The following is a 17,359-nucleotide window of genomic DNA, read 5'->3' as shown; positions in this document are numbered from 1 at the left end:
GCAACAGACACTGACCACATGCCTTAACGACACTGCACATTTCTTATGTATCTGAGCTGATCTTGTCATAAGGTATTTCTATCACACTGACCGAGTGAATAGGGCTTGTGCAACAATAGCGTAGTAAAGGAATTTCAAAAGGGTACATCATTTAATGTCATTGTGCAGAAAACTGATGCTTTTCCATAAAATGCAATGAAAAAATTTATTGGTGACAACTATTAAATATCCTCTATATATATTAATATAAGATATGAAGACTCCATGACATGTAATTATATACAAAAAGATGGAAACAATTTTTAACCAATGATATTACAGGTATAGGATCCGTTATCTAGAAGCCCATTATCCAGATAGCTCCAAATTATGGGAAGGCTAAATATTGGACTCTATTTTAAGCAAAAGATTCATATGGTTTTCTTTTTTCTCTATAATAATAAGACAGCACCTAGTACTTGATCCTAACTTCTTCATCTTAATTGGAGGCTAAACAATTCCATTGGGTTTATTTAATGGTGAAATAATTTTTTAGTAGACTTACAGCATAAAGATCCAAAATTATGGAAAGACCCCCTTACCTGGAAAACATCAAGGATTCTGGGTAATGGGTCCCATACCTGTACTACTAGTCATTTACTTTTATAAAAATGAAATTTGCAATTGTTCTTTTAAAAAAAATTATTTACATAGTGTTTGTGTTTTTACAGCAAATATTGTGTAAGCCACTGTTTAGTAAATGTGGCAAATGAATGCCAACCCTTCTGCATTTATAGCAGATACTGTGTGAGCCACTGTTAAGTAAATGTGGCAAATGAATGCCAACACTACTGCATTTATAGCAGATAATGTGTGAGCCACTGTTTAGTAAATGTGGCAAATGAATGTCAACACTACTGCATTTATAGCAGATACTGTGTGAGCCACTGTTTAGTAAATGTGGCATATGAATGCCAACTTTAAACGTTCTGCATTTTCAGGCTATTTGCCTTTTTATATTCTACTACTTTTGAAAATGTCATGAGTCATTTTTAATTTTGTGAAGAACAATACAAGGGGGTTGTGCAGGCCACTGATGACCATTTAGTCAGGATCAGTTAATAAACCTTTAAGTACCAAAAAGTCAGTGGAATTATCTTAATCCTTTAAAATGACATTTTGGTGACAGTGCATTAAGAATGACTTGCATGGATGGTTAGGCTAATTTTTATAATTGCACTGGGAGGTTGTAGCAGTCTGGTTGTGCTTATCTAAAAATGTATGTGTTTTTCTAAGATGTAAAGTAATTATTTCCCTTATTTTCTTAAAGGGGACCTGTCACCCTAAGAAATTATTCCAAATTGTTTTCTATTGTGTTTGTCAAAGTAAAATAAACTTCACTTGCACAATAAAAATTATTTTAATCTTATTTTCTTTAGCCTTGGAATTCACAATTGCAGCAAGAAGACAGTAGCCATTTTGTGGACACTGTTTTTAAGGCAAGCTTTGTATCTTGCCAAAATCTTGTTTCTGTGCCAATATGGGGGGGCCTGATGCTCATGCCTGTTCACTGGTTACAAAATTAGGTGGTGAGGAGGGAGGGGGAATGTGAGGAGTACAGCAACATCTAAGAAGTTCTGAATTCAAAGTGAAAGTAACTGTCTGCCCCACACCTATGCCTAAGGCATAGAGGCGGGGCAGGCAATATATTGACATCTGGGATTTTTAAATGCTTTTATAATGGGTATGGATGTGTTAATAAAAACATGAGCATGTGTTTCATGTTTAATTTGAAAAGGACTTTTATTATACAGCTTTTTATGCCTGGGTGACAGGTCCACTTTAATTAGAAGTCACTTTTTATTGTCAAGGTAATATGAAACATTTTTGCAAAGCACTAGTATTTGGATGAGGTATCTTTCCAATTTGGGGATGTACATGTTTTACCAAGCAAGAGGAATAGGGTACAATGTATTATATATGTGCATAAAGTTAACAAACAATTTAGAATCTTAAGCAGTCACACATATCAAGAATTGCCTTCACTCAGTGGCTCCCCCAAGATCACCACAAAATAATTTTGCTATTCAAAAATAATGTAGAATAGGTCCACAAGCTTATAAGCCATTAATGATCTAGACAATTAAGAAACTTATAGACAGGCATCATTTAATATTTTCTCTTTTTCCTTTGTACACATATCCTGAAATAATTTTTCCAGGGCCTATTTGTCAGTGTAGATTTTACTATTTAATTCTAATCAAGGTAAATTCTATTAAAATCTATGTATGCAATCAAAGATTCTGGGCTCTAGAACATGGTTGTTAAATATGTTTAGCTGGCATATATTCCAGTACTCCAGAATTCAATAGTAGACTACAGTACAAGTTTTTTGGGTCAGTGTTCCTGGGCAGTTCTGCCGGCAAATACATGCTTTAGATGAGTGACGCCTGAGGCAGATTTTGCGATGCTGCCCCTCCCCCCAGGACCCCCCCCCACTTACCTTTTCAGCGATGGTGGGGCCGCTAGTACAGAGGGCAGTTGCACTCCCTGCACTAGAAGAGCTGAATATCCGGTTTAAAAACTGAAAATTTGGCTCTTAAAGTTAGCAGGAGTGGATTTTTGCTGCCCCTGGTAGCTTGCTGGGTACTGCCGCCTGAGTGGTAGCAGCACACCTGAATTCAGATGTACGTTTGCATACCAGTAGAAATTTTTGCTTTTACTGATGTGAAATATTTTTTACTGCATGAGATCTTTAAAAACATTATTTGGTAGTTTTTACTAATATTGAAAGCAGCTTTTTTTGGTAATCTAACAGGTGCTTTCTATGAATTCAGTTATTTGCCACTGGCATTAACTTTATGCTTCTATCCCTTCCAGATGTGAAAGTTGTGTAGAGTTGTTGTTTGTAAGAGGGTCAGGTTCATGCCAGGAATGCAATACTCCACTTAGAAAAAGTAACTTTAGAGTCCAGCTCTTCGAAGATCCAACTATAGACAAAGAAGTGGAAATACGGAAGAAAATTTTGAAAATGTGAGTTTTCTCATTCGCTATTTATTAAAATTGCCTATTCTTTGCTCTGGAATACATTTTAGAATGAAAGAAAGAGGAGTGTCATTTGATCATCCACTCAGATTTCAAATCCAGTTCAATGTTTGACCTCTGATCATGCTGTTATTCTGTCACACTTGTCTTGTTATAAGCTGCAGTGACCAAACTCCTCATATGCTGGAAGCCCCTAAGCTCAAAATAATAACCAATACCTGTAGATCTGAATTTGTATTTGTGCTGTGAACATTAAGTATGATATAGTAGCTGATGTATTAATCCTGGTCATGGAGTGAATTCTGATTAATCCAAAATATATATAGTGCCAACAAAATCCTATATGTTAAAGCGCCAACTTATTCTGCAGTGCTGTACAATAGAAGGATGTATAGCTCAAAAAATTTTGGCCAATATAGGTGGCAAACAGACTCATTAGGCCCCTTTTAAGAGATCATTAGTAAGCAGAGAGCATAAAAAAACTTTGCTGAAAAAGTTATCGTTAAAATAAAGGAAAAAGTTGTTAGCGGGAGGGTTCAGTAGCTTTTATAAATACTAGAATCTGCTACTGCTACTAATTTCAATATAGGTTTACATCTTGTGTCTGAAGGCACCTCTTTTTATATACTTTATTATTGTTGTATTTATTTGAAATCTGAATCCCCAAACTTTTCTTTTTATTTTAATGCTTCTAATTGATTACTTTGAATCTCTGTTGGTAGATACAATAAACGTGAAGAAGACTTTCCGTCTCTAAGAGAATACAATGATTTTTTAGAAGATATTGAAGAAATAGGTATGTAGCAGTGGGAATAATTTGTCATGTTTTTCTGATGTGGTTCTGTATTATCATGTGAAATAAAGAATATGAGCACTATACCATATATATTAAGTCCAGGAATGGTGCCCATAGAACTGCCTGGGTGCATGGTTAACATAACATAATTAGTAAACACACACAAACCTCACTCGCAGGACGAACGTTAAATTAAACACCATTTTTTTTGCTTCATACAAGCCATATGAGAGGATATTTCTATTATTTGTCCACATTGAGCTGAGTAATATCAGGATGATCCACTGAAAAAGCAGTTGCAAAGGAGTTAGGTACCCAATGAATTAATTAGTGCTTAATGTTTTAGGAATTACAAGCAAATTCTTTTCAGGAGTGGAAAAGCTTAATTTCTCTGCTTAATTAATTTACTGTGTGCTCTGTGGTACCTGTTTTCCGGGTTTTGTCAATTCATTTATTTCGCTTCTGTTACAGTTTGGGACACTAATCAATGCTACTAGGTTTATACAGCAGGTTAGGCATACCTGTCCTCTATAATAAGGGACCTGCTATGTCTGGCAGCTTGTACACATTTCATTGTGTCATAGACATCTTTGGTTTATTTGCAAATTAGAAAATAAAAATCCTGCAATGTCTACACACCCATATACTTGTTTTTTCAGCTAGCACGTTTATAATGGAAACTCTGTATTCAACAAGTACTCTTATATCTAACTATTGTTGCTCTTTTTTTTTAACAACAACTCACTAAGATTTTATCAGATAATGGATTTGTTTGTATTTCTCCTCTGCAGTGTTTAATTTGACCAACAATGTAGATCTTGACAATACCAGAAGAAAAATAGATATGTATCAAAAGGAAAACAAAGACACAATCCAAAGGAACAAGATAAAAATGGTTTGTATAATATCTCCTTTGTTTTTATATACTTATAATTTATTTGCTATAATCTTTTTTTGTGTCTTTTGTATTTTGGTGGTGTGTGTTTAGAGATGTCTTGCTTTTATGTTGGCATTATTAAAGACTAGGGTGTGTGCCCTTGTCTGTGAAGCAAATTAAGAATGTCGGCAAATGTTCCATTATTTATTTGTTAAGGATGCAACCTGTCAGTGAAAGTTATTCTGTCAATTTGCAGTGCAGCCACAGAAATGTGTTGTCAATTATATGTACATTTTCAGTCTGAATGCCCTCATTATTTCTGAATTCCTAATTTCAGTACATCATGGAATACAAAAGAAATATGTTTACAGATCTGGAAATAGTGAGCGGATTTTTTAACAAACTGAACATTATCAACACAATTGTATGCATTTTATAGATAACAGTGATGCAAAAATTCCCAGTACATGTGCCAGGTCTGGTTATCTGGAAGTTAATTTTAGGGGCCGACTTTAGGGCACAGGCACATGGAACGGTTTTCACCCATGTTTAATCTCCAGTGCAAGTGACAAAATGTGGAATCTTTCCTTCCCACTAGCATTACTGTACACTGACAGTGGTAAAACACCCTCTATTTCAGCATTATTTCAGAATCCCAGTCTTATCGACCATAGTTAAAGTGGCTGTTCACCAAAGTGGTAGGAGTTTGCAAAACAAGTAGTTTTTCATATACATTATTGAAGGGTTCCCCGAACCTTTGTTACTCATGAGCTACAGTCAAATGTAAAAAGACTTGGAGAGCAACACAAGCATCATAAAAATTCATGGAGGTGTCAAGTAAGGGCTAAGTGTGCTTAGAGGCTACCTAATTGCCAATCTATCAGCTTACAGGAGGCTTTATTTGTTAGTTAGTCTTGTTCTTATTCAACCAGAACTTGCCACCAAGTCAGGAATTCAAAAATAACTAACTGGTTTGGGGGCACTGAGAGCAACATCCAAGGGGTTGGTGAGCAACATGTCGCTCACGAGCCACTGGTTGGGGATCACTGCATTATTGTATCAAAACTGGCTCATTTTAATATTATCATTTATTAAAGTTGGTGCTAGCCATCAGGGCTATCCCCTGTAAAGAATGATGTTGCTGACCCCTTGCCAAGCCATGTAAATGTACATTCCCAGTCCCTACATCAATGCCCATCAGGCAATTACATTAGCACTGTGCTAGTGAATGAGCGAGGGTCAGGCATGGGCTCTAGTGCATAACCCGCTGTCCTCCTACAGAAGTTTCTTACCCGCTGCTAATCTCTGCATCTTGCACTTAGAGTAAGCACTGACTTTAATTATTTAGAATATTAAAACCCTCCAGATTTGATACAATAATGTATATGGGAAAGTTCTTACTTTGCCGCTATATGAACAAAATAGTTGTAGCATTTAGTCACAAATAGGCATTTCAAACTTGCCTTTTTCACAGCTTACTGTTTTCTCTAACTAAGGTTTGGCTGTGTCTAGTGACACCTGTATTTTGCTTTTATATAGACAAGGGAGCAAGAAGAACTGGAGGAAGCTTTAGAATTGGAGAAACATGAAAATGAGCAGAGGAGGCTATATCTGCAGAAAGAAGAGCAATTGCAGCAAATGATGAAAAGAAAGAATAAGCAAGAGCTCCTGGACCAGCTGGTATGTCTCTAAATCAATATGAATGAATACGTCTCTGTTTTAGATTGTAAAATTATACCTCAAGAAATATACTCTTTGACCAGTTCATTGGATCATGGCCAGATTTTCTTTTTTTAAAAAAAAAAAAAAAAAAAAAGAAATGTTAGGGCTTTGGGTAGGTCAGGAATGTGAAACGGGTGAACTTCAGCTTCTCTGAAGACCTCTCTGAACCAGTTTGCTGGTTTAGCATGCTGGAAGTTGTAGTTCATAATAGAAGGCCTTTGTGTCATTTTTCATATCAATGGGGGTTTTTTCATGGTAACTTCTGCCATACTGTGCAATTTTTTTTGTGGCCATTGTAGCCTATGGACATTTTTTCATGGCAAAACCTGGCAGCAAGTTTCGCTCATCACTAATGAACAAGTTAAATAAAAGTGAACCCAGTACATAACCCTGAGGGATCTCACTAAGAACCCAACTGCATGTAGAGATTGTACCATTAACAACCACCCTCTGTATGCTGTCCTGTAGCCAGTTTCCTATCTAAGTTTATACAACATACTAAGACAGATCTTAGTTTAGATAGCAGTCATTTGTGGGGCACTGTATCAAATGCTTTGCCAAAGTTCAAATATATCTCATATACTTGAACCCCACTGTCCAACATTTTACTAAGCTCATTATAAAAAGCAATACGATTTGTCTGACAGGACCTGTTCTTTCAAAGCCATGCTTATTACTGCTCATAATGCCATTCTCCAGAACATAATCTTGTTTGCGATCCCTTAACAAACCTTTAAATATCTTGCCCACCACGGATGTCAAATTTACAGGCCTGTAATTGCCAGGCTGAGATCATAATCCTTTTTTAAATATAGGAATTACATCAGCTTTCCTCCAATCCATAGATACCATAATACATCCCTTCCAACAGTCCCGATTTTCGTGGAACAGTCCCGATTTTAACAGCTCAGCCCACAGTCTTGGATTTATTATTGAAAAGTCCCTCATTTCCCTTTGATCTCCTGCACTGAATGCTAAAAAAAAATACAAAGTTTCTCAAACTTAGATTAGTAGCTTTTGGCAGAGAGCCCAGAATACTCAACACCTGCACTAAAATACAATTGTAACTAATAAGCTAAATAGGTCTCTTGGGGAATCTGGGACTTGCATCTTAAAGGGCAATTTCACTTTCATTAGCAGAACTGTAATAACACATAAAACACAACCCACAGAAATGTGTGTAAACTGTATGTAACCTGCCAAATTTGGTAAAATGGGAATGGTGTTTAGGGGGTGTGGTCACAAAAATGGGTGTGGGCCAAAATTTTTCACAGCATTTCTTTTTGTCCTTCTTTGCATTTTTCAAATGTTGGAAGGTATGATACAAGATGAAAGTGAGTCTAAAAAAAAGTCAGAGAGCTTAGTTCAGTTTTAGCCAGGTCTCTATTTCTAAGTAGCCAAGGGTGTAGTGCATCTGCCCCTGGTGCCCTATTCACAATCATTTTGAGTAAACCTTTATGTACCATATCATGTGTCATTGATTGACTCCCTATTGGGTGGTTTTTGAAACAGACTCCCCTATTTTATATGCTGAATCAAAGAACAATATTTGATATATATACCTTTAACCCTCAAAGTTTTGACTTGAGTATTCCTTTAGGGACAAAGCCCTCTTATAGGCTACATATGCCAAAAACATTTTTTCAATGTGCAGTATTAACTGGCTGATGCCATTCCTGTTCAAAATGTATTGGCACATTTGACAACTTAAAAACACTGTTTTTAAATGTAACGTTTTTGAATTGATTGAGAACAGTACTAGTATTAGTGAGATACTTGCAAAATGAGAATATGAATACTGACTTAAAGACCCAAATGACAAACATGTAAAAGACAGCTGCAAGCTCACTGTAGCTTGAAGATCCCATGTAGTGTAGGTATGCAAGGAGAGAATGTTCAGCATTTAAGATGTAACCGATAGATCACCAGAATGCTGAACAGCACTGAGTGCTAAGCTAGTTTTGAATGACAGGAAAGTACCATTTTCTTTTATGTGTCCATATTAATTAATCATGGGGTTTTGATAAATAGCACACTAATTAACTTATGTGACATTGCTGTCTCAGAGTTTGTGCATAGGTGTAGGTCAGTCCTAGAGTTTCCATTCAGGTAGATGGATGCTACTTAAAAGGAATACTGTCATGGGGGAAAAAATGTTTTTTTGTTTTTTTTTCAAAACACATCCTGCATTGAAACCAGTTTTTTTTTTTTTTATATTATTTAATTTTGAAATTTCACATAGGGCTAGCCATATTCTTCATTTCCCAGGATGCCACAGCCATCTGACCTGTGCTCTGATAAACTTCAGTCACACTTACTTATTTGCTATGTAAACAGTGTAACTTAGAAATAAACAGAATACCATAAAAATCATGACAGTATCACTTTAACATGCTTTTTAATTTATTTATTATAAAGAATTGTTTCCTTATGGTATCTTACCAACTGTGTTACATATCGCTGGTTCTGCAAAGGGCTGGGACCCAGTGGGTTTTCTACTGGTGTTTTGCTAACTGATTCTAAACCCTGTTTGTATTTATTATTGTATTAATCCCTGTTTGTTTTTTTAATGTATTTACTGCGTACACATGTAATGTGCTATATAAATAAAATAAAAATATAAATACTTGTTGAGACAGGCCCATGATATAGCTTAGCAGCAGAATTTTTAGGATCCCAGATCCTGTATTGCATACATAAAAATTTAACACATCATAAATACTCATTTAAAATGCACTTCATCAGAAAGGGGGTCCTGATATGCACAGAGCCCCTATCACAGTAGCTGTTGTAAAGTAGTCAAAAGTATGATCCTTTATGATTGACAGTCTGTTCCTGCTTAGCTATCCCTAGGGGCTGATTTACTAACCCACGAATCCGACCCGAATTGGAAAAGTTCCGACTTGAAAACGAACATTTTGCGACTTTTTCGTATGTTTTGCGATTTTTTCGGATTCTGTACGAATTTTTCGTTACCAATACGATTTTTGCGTAAAAACGCGAGTTTTTCGTATCCATTACGAAAGTTGCGTAAAAAGTTGCGCATTTTTCGTAGCGTTAAAACTTACGCGAAAAATGCGCAACTTTTCGCGTAAGTTTTAACGCTACGCAAAATGCGCAACTTTTTACGCAACTTTCGTAATGGATAGGAAAACTCGCGTTTTTACGCAAAAATCGTATTGGATCCGAAAAATTCGTACAGAATCCGAAAAAATCGCAAAACATACGAAAAAATCGCAAAGTACCGATCATTATGAAAAAAACGCAATCGGACTCCATTCGACCCGTTCGTGGGTAAGTAAATCAGCCCCCTAGTGTGAGAAAGTAACATGTTGGTGATTTGGATCATCAGACTAGGTGGCTGATAAACTACCTATGGTTTTGCTCTTTATCTCCCCTGTCATATTATAGGTGATGTCTCATGGTTGCATTAAAGCTAATAATGTATTGTGCTCTTCCAGTGGTTAATAACCTTCTAATCTCAGGTAACAACTGATTTTACAGTGTGCACTCGCTACTGAGAAGACATAATGAAGTTATACCGTATAAGTAACCAAAAAATTAATTTTGTTCTGATGTGCTCTCCATTCAGTTCACAATTACTCAGTCTAACAGGCTCCACTGTACCGTATAAAAGGCCTTCGTGCATTACTGAATTTAAACAAAGAAGCTCCTGTGAACTTGATTTCTCTCCCGGTGGTCTCGAACCCGTATACTTATATACCTGATCGGGATTCTTTTTATATATCTCTTTCAGCTTCATGCATAAAATTACATGAATTTTAATTTTATATATACTACTTAGATTGCTCAGTGTAGAAATGCTGCATTAGGGAAGTAAAATGAACTACTAGGAATGAATAGGACTCATTAAAAGGAATCATGCAAGTTTTTATATATAATTAAATGTATTTCAGTAACGTGAAAATCTCTGTTCAGCATCTGTGTTATTATTAATTTTTATTCTGTATAGGTACCATCATGACAGGCATTTTAGAATATGGACAGCAATGTATAAGTGCATGGGGTAGCCTATACAGTTACATTGGGCCCACTGCAGCTTGTCAGAACAATTTAATTAACCATGCAGACTTACTAGCACATATTATGTTATGTCTCTATACCTAAAGAGAAGTTGCTCTGTGACCCCTGCTTTAGGACTGTTTGGGTTCCTCCTTTGGTTGATGATACATCCAAATCCAAATAAGCATGCTTAAAATGAATACATACAGACAGTGAAAATAATGTGATAGGGCCAACCAGTGGTACCTATAAGTTAAGTGTCACTGGTTCGGGAATAACAGGCTACCTTGAAATAGTTTCAGTGATATAGAATATTTCAAGAAATCGTATAGGGAAGTGATCCCCTGGCATATCTGTGGCCCATGGGTTCTGAGGCAGCTGACCCAATGCCAACCCACTGCGCTAGTGCAGAGTATGCTGTCTTCAATAGAAAAGCATTATTACTAGTTTATAAAATTGGATTTTTATCCCTAAGTCACTGCAGGTGGATTTCTGCATTCTGTAGTCTGGCTGTGGGGGCCTGTTTTAATGTCTTTTGGGTTGTGGGGTATCCAAAAACTGCATTTCCCCATGTGCCTCAGTAGAAATGAGTTTGCTAATAGCCTTCAGACACTAACAATAAAAATGTGCCAGCATGGGTATTTTCTGTTACCTAGCTCTTATTGTACAGCGCTACGGAATATGTTGGCGCTTTATAAATATATGTTAATAATAATAAGCACAATGAAACAGGAATACTATTGTGTATAGTTGCCCTTTAAAACTCTGACTTTTGACCCACAGGCTTACAAGGAGCAAGCAAAGGGCACAGCTCATAACCTGTACATATCATACCCTAGTGCTGAACACAAATCAAAAAGCCAGTTGTAGTGGCCCTTTAATATAGGTATTGTTTATGTTCTTTAGTTAAAAATCCTTTCTTAATTGTTTTGGATAGAATTACTATGAAAATTGTAATGGATGCCCTGCTCATTTTGAAAGGCTTATCAGTGCTTACCACCCCATCTTTTATTAACTCTGTTGATCCATGGTTAGTGAGAATGTGCTGACATTCTTAGTTTTTTTTTTTTTCTTGTGCCTTTTGATTTTTTTTATTGGCAAAGATGGTATCTTCTACTATGGATGAAGTTTGATTTAACCACCTAAAGGTTAAAATATAATTTAAAGATTTATCATACTTTCATATGTTTTGATGCAAATTATTATGGATTTAGAGACACTTCACTAACACATCATAGTCTTAGGCCTATCAAACATAATGGGAGGTCACAAATTTGTGAAGCCCGAAAACTAAGCACATGCCAGAAATCTGCCCAATCTGTTATGGGCATAAATGACCTATCTGTTATATGCTGTTTAAGGTAAATTTCTGGTCAGTGGCTTATGTGCGTACAGAAAACTTTCAGTTGAATTGTAGTGCAAGAGAATACTGTGTGCCAATGTTCCAGTCATTCTGCAAGCCTTCAGAGACCCGTCAGATAAGGACCATGTCAACTAGGGATCTTCCGAACCCAGTTTTTTGGGTTTGGCTTAACCCCCGAATTCATGTTAAGGGATTTGGGCGAACACGGAAATTTTTTTTTTACACTTACATGTTTATGCGGCGACATTAACCCTTCCAAATTATAATTAGCATATGTTAATTCAGGTTTGGTTCGGCCGAATGCCGAACTGAATCCTGGATTCGATGCATGTCAACTCACCGATTAGGTCCTCACCTGATGGAATTTTCAAATCTGCTAAACACACATCTGGTTTATTTTTAGTCTGGAGGGGCAGAGTCAACAGCTTTTATTGAATTGTTTATGGGCGTCTATGTTAGTTATGCGATTATGTAAAAAGTAAATAAGCTTATTTATGCAGCATTTAGCACATTTCATGTATACAGTAGCCATCTCTAATACTTTGGAAACATAGGAGTTTGAGCACTGCTCCCCTCAAAAACACCACTGCTTACCAGTCATTACTTGCATCGTCATTTAGTGAAAAGCACCCTGCCTGATGCACATGGAGCAGACTTAAAAACAGCATGTTTGTGCAGAGTTCCATTTGTTACCCCTCTGTGTGACAGCCGCTTTGAATGGTGCTGTTTTCTAGTCAGTGCCCTGTGTGCCAGGAGTCTGACTTAACCCTATTTGCTTTCGCTTTTTGTAATCTAGGTTTTTATTTTTCGAATACCAAAACTGTAAAAACTTAATAGAGAACAGGAGGTGACCTTGTGTAACAGTTTCATTTTACTTTTTAAAGCACTCCCAGCATTAAAACTTTACATTGCACTTTAGAATTCTCTTTGAAATACGCTTAATTACTAAATGTATCCAGACATAATACATGGCCACAGCCTCCTAAACTGACTGGTCCTTAAAAACACTTACTGCCAAGTTCCAGACTGTCTCCTGAAGCAAATCGGAAGAAAGGCTATTTGCTGGCAGTTTAAAAACATGAGTTTCCATGGGCATGCAGCATCACTCAAACCTAATATTGTCATGAGCAGTGTTGGCCTAAGTGGTGTAAAGATCACTGCCACTGGACTGAGGCAGCTGAAATGCTTTCTCTGTGGTGATGAATAACGCTAAACCATCTGGTAGTCTGAATAAATTACTGAGGGGGTCCAGAATTAGTCTGGGAATCTGGTATGGGACCCAAAAACAAATTATGCACGTTTTTTTAATTAATTTGAATGAAACGTCACTGTATTCTGTTGGCATCAGTGATCCATTCTAAAAATCTAGGGTCCTGGCTTAGAGGTAACAGAATCCCAATGCATCAGTGTACAATGACATGCTTGATAGTTTTTTGCTTTCTACTTTATGGCAATAGTCTGGGTAAAGTCCTCTCCCATTTCAGTACTTTAATACTCCGTTCACAAAGCACGAATTGTGAGTGGAATAACTTGACTGACCTGCACAGAGCTCTGGCCCCAGCCCCTAAAACTTGATCTCTAACTTGATCAATGTAAACGCTTATGTTTTTGTGACTGAATAGATGCAAATCTTGCCAATACTGTTCCAACATCTAATGAAAAACCTTTCTAGAAGAGCAGAGAATGTTATAACAGCAATGCAAGAACCCTTGGCTTCAAAATGAGATATTGGGAAGGCAGTTTCAGGATACTTTTGTTTGTTATAGTGCACATATACAAATTTTAATTTAAAAAAAATTTATATTTACCCTTTTCATAGACTTTAAGGGGGATAAGTGATGAAACTGTCCATAGTGTTGAAGTGTGTGCAGCACAGAAGTGCTGAATGCATGTGGGATGCAACTTGTACTCCTAGTAAGTACAATAGATAGAAAAGATTGGGTTATGTTCACATCTGCCTTCAATAATCAACATTAGAAAACCAAATTGGTATAGCATACAAAATATTTGTTTATTACACAAATTCAATTAAATAAATCATAAGTGTGCATACCATGCAGCAAAATGAATAAAAGATCAAAGAGCACAGAGAAATGCTAGTGTGTAAAAGCCTTTAATTTCAAATGTATATACATTAATAATTGGTTAAAGCTATACTAGATCTCATCAGTCAGCAGTAGGAACCTGCAACTGCCCTCTTTCCACACTTATTTTGCTTTCTGTGTAATTGTAATCTTTTTTTTTTCTTCTCAAAATAGAGAAGTTATACCCTATAATACCTCGATGTCTACAAAATGCCAGAAAATACCCTGCCATAGACAATACTGAGAATTCTCTCTGCTAAAACACAAAGAGACAATTATCAGTATATTGTCAGCATTGTATATTTTTGTAGCCCTGACAAGTAGCTTAGTGTGTCTTAGCCCTTAAAGTGGCCATACACATTCAGATTTTAGACTTCTTCAGACCAATTGGATATCGATTGTACATTTAATATGTCTATATAATCTAAAACTAACATTCGGACTGAAATTGTAGGATTAAAGTCCTGAAAATAATAAAGCAGAGAATGTTCTGAATAAATAATTGGCAAAGCACAATCGTGCAAAAGTGATGTCCTGGAAATGCATTGGAGGTCTCTAGTGATGAACAAATTTGTCCCATTTGGCTTTACCAAAGAAATTGGTGATGCGTGTGGCTTTTTTTTTTTTTTATGCGACCATAAATTTTTTTGATGTGACCATGACATTTTCCTCACTCAGCAAATTTTTGTTGGGCAAATTTTCGCGTCAATTGCTGAATTTCTCTGCAAATCCATGCCTGCTGAAAAAGTTTGCTCATCAGTATAGGCCACCCAAGGATATCGTCAGATACACAATACATGCACAGATATTATCATTATCTGACCAAAATTTTAGTATCTGATTGGCTAAACAACCAATAGCCATGGTATGTTAATTATTGGGATAATAATTTAGAGCCCACACATGGTGCAACAATTGTACTAAGTGTGATTTTGTGTGATTCTATCAGTGCGTCTATGGCCAGCCTTAGGGCCGTGACACGCGGGGAGATTAGTTGCGCCATAACAAATCTCTGTTGTCGTGAGCAACTAATCTCCCCGCAATGCCATCCCACTGGCTAGAATGTAAATCACCGGTGGGATGGCATACGCGGTGCCCAATTTGCCGAAGTGTCCTCTCAAGGACACCGGTGACTTTGGCAAATCGCGGCTCTGCGTATGCCATCCCACCGGCGATTTACATTCTAGCCGGTGGGATGGCATTGCGGGGAGATTAGTTGCCTGAAACAACAGAGATTTGTCACGGCGCAACTAATCTCCCCATGTGTCACAGCCCTTAGAGGTATATAATATGGACTGCCTTGTTTGCACTAGATAAGAATGGATCTTTATTATGATGTTCTTGATACACAGGCACCTCTGATTTTTCTGGAATTATCAGCATAGCATGCTGCAAGCATGAGACTATATTGACGTCATCAATGATGTCGTGGGAAAGCCCTCTTGGAGTGTCCTGTGGGCTCCTGGATGATAGAAGGGAACAAGCTATCATGTCGTCAAAAGTATAAGACCCAGCAGCTGGTCATTCCTGTGATGCTCTAGAACACTGGCAATTGGAAATGATAATTTGTCAGTGTTGTTATCTGATATGTAGCATCCTCGTATCAGTCTCTCTAATTGGGTTACAGTCACATGGTAGAGCAAACATTCAATTTCCATACTAGCCATAAAGTAAAAAAGCCTACACCTAGAGTGTTGGTTGTGGCTGGGCAGTAATGCAGAGCTTTTCTAAAGGATCATTTTATAGAAATACACCAACTTCGCGCTTTTTGTCGCAAAGTACTGTCGACAGTATTCGGACCTGTCGTACTTTGATGAATATGCCCCACAGTGTTGATAAATATGCTCCAATAACAAGGGCTGCCCCAAGAAGTACCCATAACTACTTTCCGTTAGGGCTTAAAAACCACACTGCACCTAGGCACCAACCTTGGTAACCAATGAAATGTATGCTTTAATAGTTCTACCTGCTGTTTTAGAGGAGATGCTTAAAATGTTGCAGTACTGTAGAATAGTATGTGAGAATTACATTATCCTAAATGAGTCTTTAAAAGACCATACAAAGTTATTTGGTCAAATATTTTCTAGTGTTTTATTGCAAAGTGACTTGCTTTACTCCATTTGCCTAATTTTATATTATATAAAATCAATCATTTATTTTTTTTTCCAATACAGGAAACATCTCATCTTCCTGCCTCTATTCTCCTGGCACAACACAAGGGCCGGTCAGTTCAAGTAGAAATGCAGGTTGAAAAGCCGAAACCCTTTAAAACTGATACATTTTCCACAGGCATCAAGAAGGTAAGTCTGATTTCTTGTACATTAAGAAAGTTTATAACGGTATCTTATCTGTGATGACCTTGCATGTGACCTTAAATTTCTTCTACAGAGAATTCCCATTCCACTGTTTATTATTCTTTGCATGGAACTGATAGAGCCATTCCTACATTGCAAACAAAGGTACAATACAGATAGTATGGCTGAATGCACATTAGTCTAAAATATGCCAGCAAGTCTCACAGCCTAAAACTACACTGGCCTTCTGGCTTCACAGACTATATTTGAACTTTTGAACTTATATATAACCCATCACTTTATTATAGATATTGTATTTACATATTTGTGCAACTCATCAGGGTTTGGGACAGATGGAGTAGGTGTAAATAAAGTCCCTTGCTTGTCACTGTCTTAATGTTTGGTGCATTAAAAGACCTGAATTCAAGTGCATTGCTTTTAATGTAGTATTAATATTATTATTTATATAACGCCATCAATTTATGCAGCGCTTTACATAATAGAGGGGGAACAAAAGACAGAACAGTTAACATGTACGGATAAACAATTCACAAAAATGGTTTGCAGTTACATTACACTTGCATTAGAACTGACATTGATTATGACATTTAAGCTTGCTTTATCTATAGCTGTTCTTGCATCCTGTTTTCAGCTTTGACTGGGACCTGTCATCCAGAAATAAAAATGTAAAGGTCTATTAAAACCTTTTCAAATAGATTTTTTTTTTTTTACCCAATTATATATTATTTATCCTGCACTTCCCCTTCTACTTTTCATATTCTCTTTACCTTCTAACCATCTGTAATATCACATAGTATGTGCTTGGGGCGTGAGCATCAGGTTGAGGTGCACACACAAGATTTAGGGATGATGCTTACCTTGAACACAGTGGCAACTGGCTGTTGCTGGATTAAATGCCCTTTAGCAGTTCTTTGCACCCAGTTTTGAATTCAGTGATGGGCTTATCAGTGATGTAGGAGTCAGAATGCACCAGCATCAGTGTTCCCTCTGTAGATGTAGGAAAAGGTGATGTACCGTGCTAGCTAGTCAAAATGTTACAGGGTAACCCTTTTGAAATAAAAAATAATACTTTTGTTCCCTCTGTGACATACCTTAGACAACTGTATGCACAGTCCATAAAAAGTGAGCACACAATGTGGCCTTTAAGAATCATGC

General features: G+C 36.8%; 1 protein-coding gene across 1 annotated transcript in view; it reads left to right on the top strand.

The window, feature by feature from the left end:
- The window catches only part of mnat1 (MNAT1, CDK activating kinase assembly factor), a 74,495-nt gene that overhangs the window by 9,868 nt on the left and 47,268 nt on the right, over positions 1-17,359 (top strand). Inside the window, 5 exon segments of the mRNA NM_001017138.2 lie at positions 2,860-3,012; positions 3,747-3,820; positions 4,612-4,715; positions 6,237-6,377; positions 16,064-16,189. Of these exon segments, the coding sequence (NP_001017138.1) occupies positions 2,860-3,012; positions 3,747-3,820; positions 4,612-4,715; positions 6,237-6,377; positions 16,064-16,189 (598 nt within the window).

The sequence above is a fragment of the Xenopus tropicalis genome, chromosome 8, assembly GCF_000004195.4.
Source record: "Xenopus tropicalis strain Nigerian chromosome 8, UCB_Xtro_10.0, whole genome shotgun sequence".
NCBI classification, from domain to species: Eukaryota; Metazoa; Chordata; class Amphibia; order Anura; family Pipidae; genus Xenopus; species Xenopus tropicalis.
Note: the sequence above shows the minus strand (reverse complement) of the source record. Positions and strands in the feature narration are given on the sequence as shown.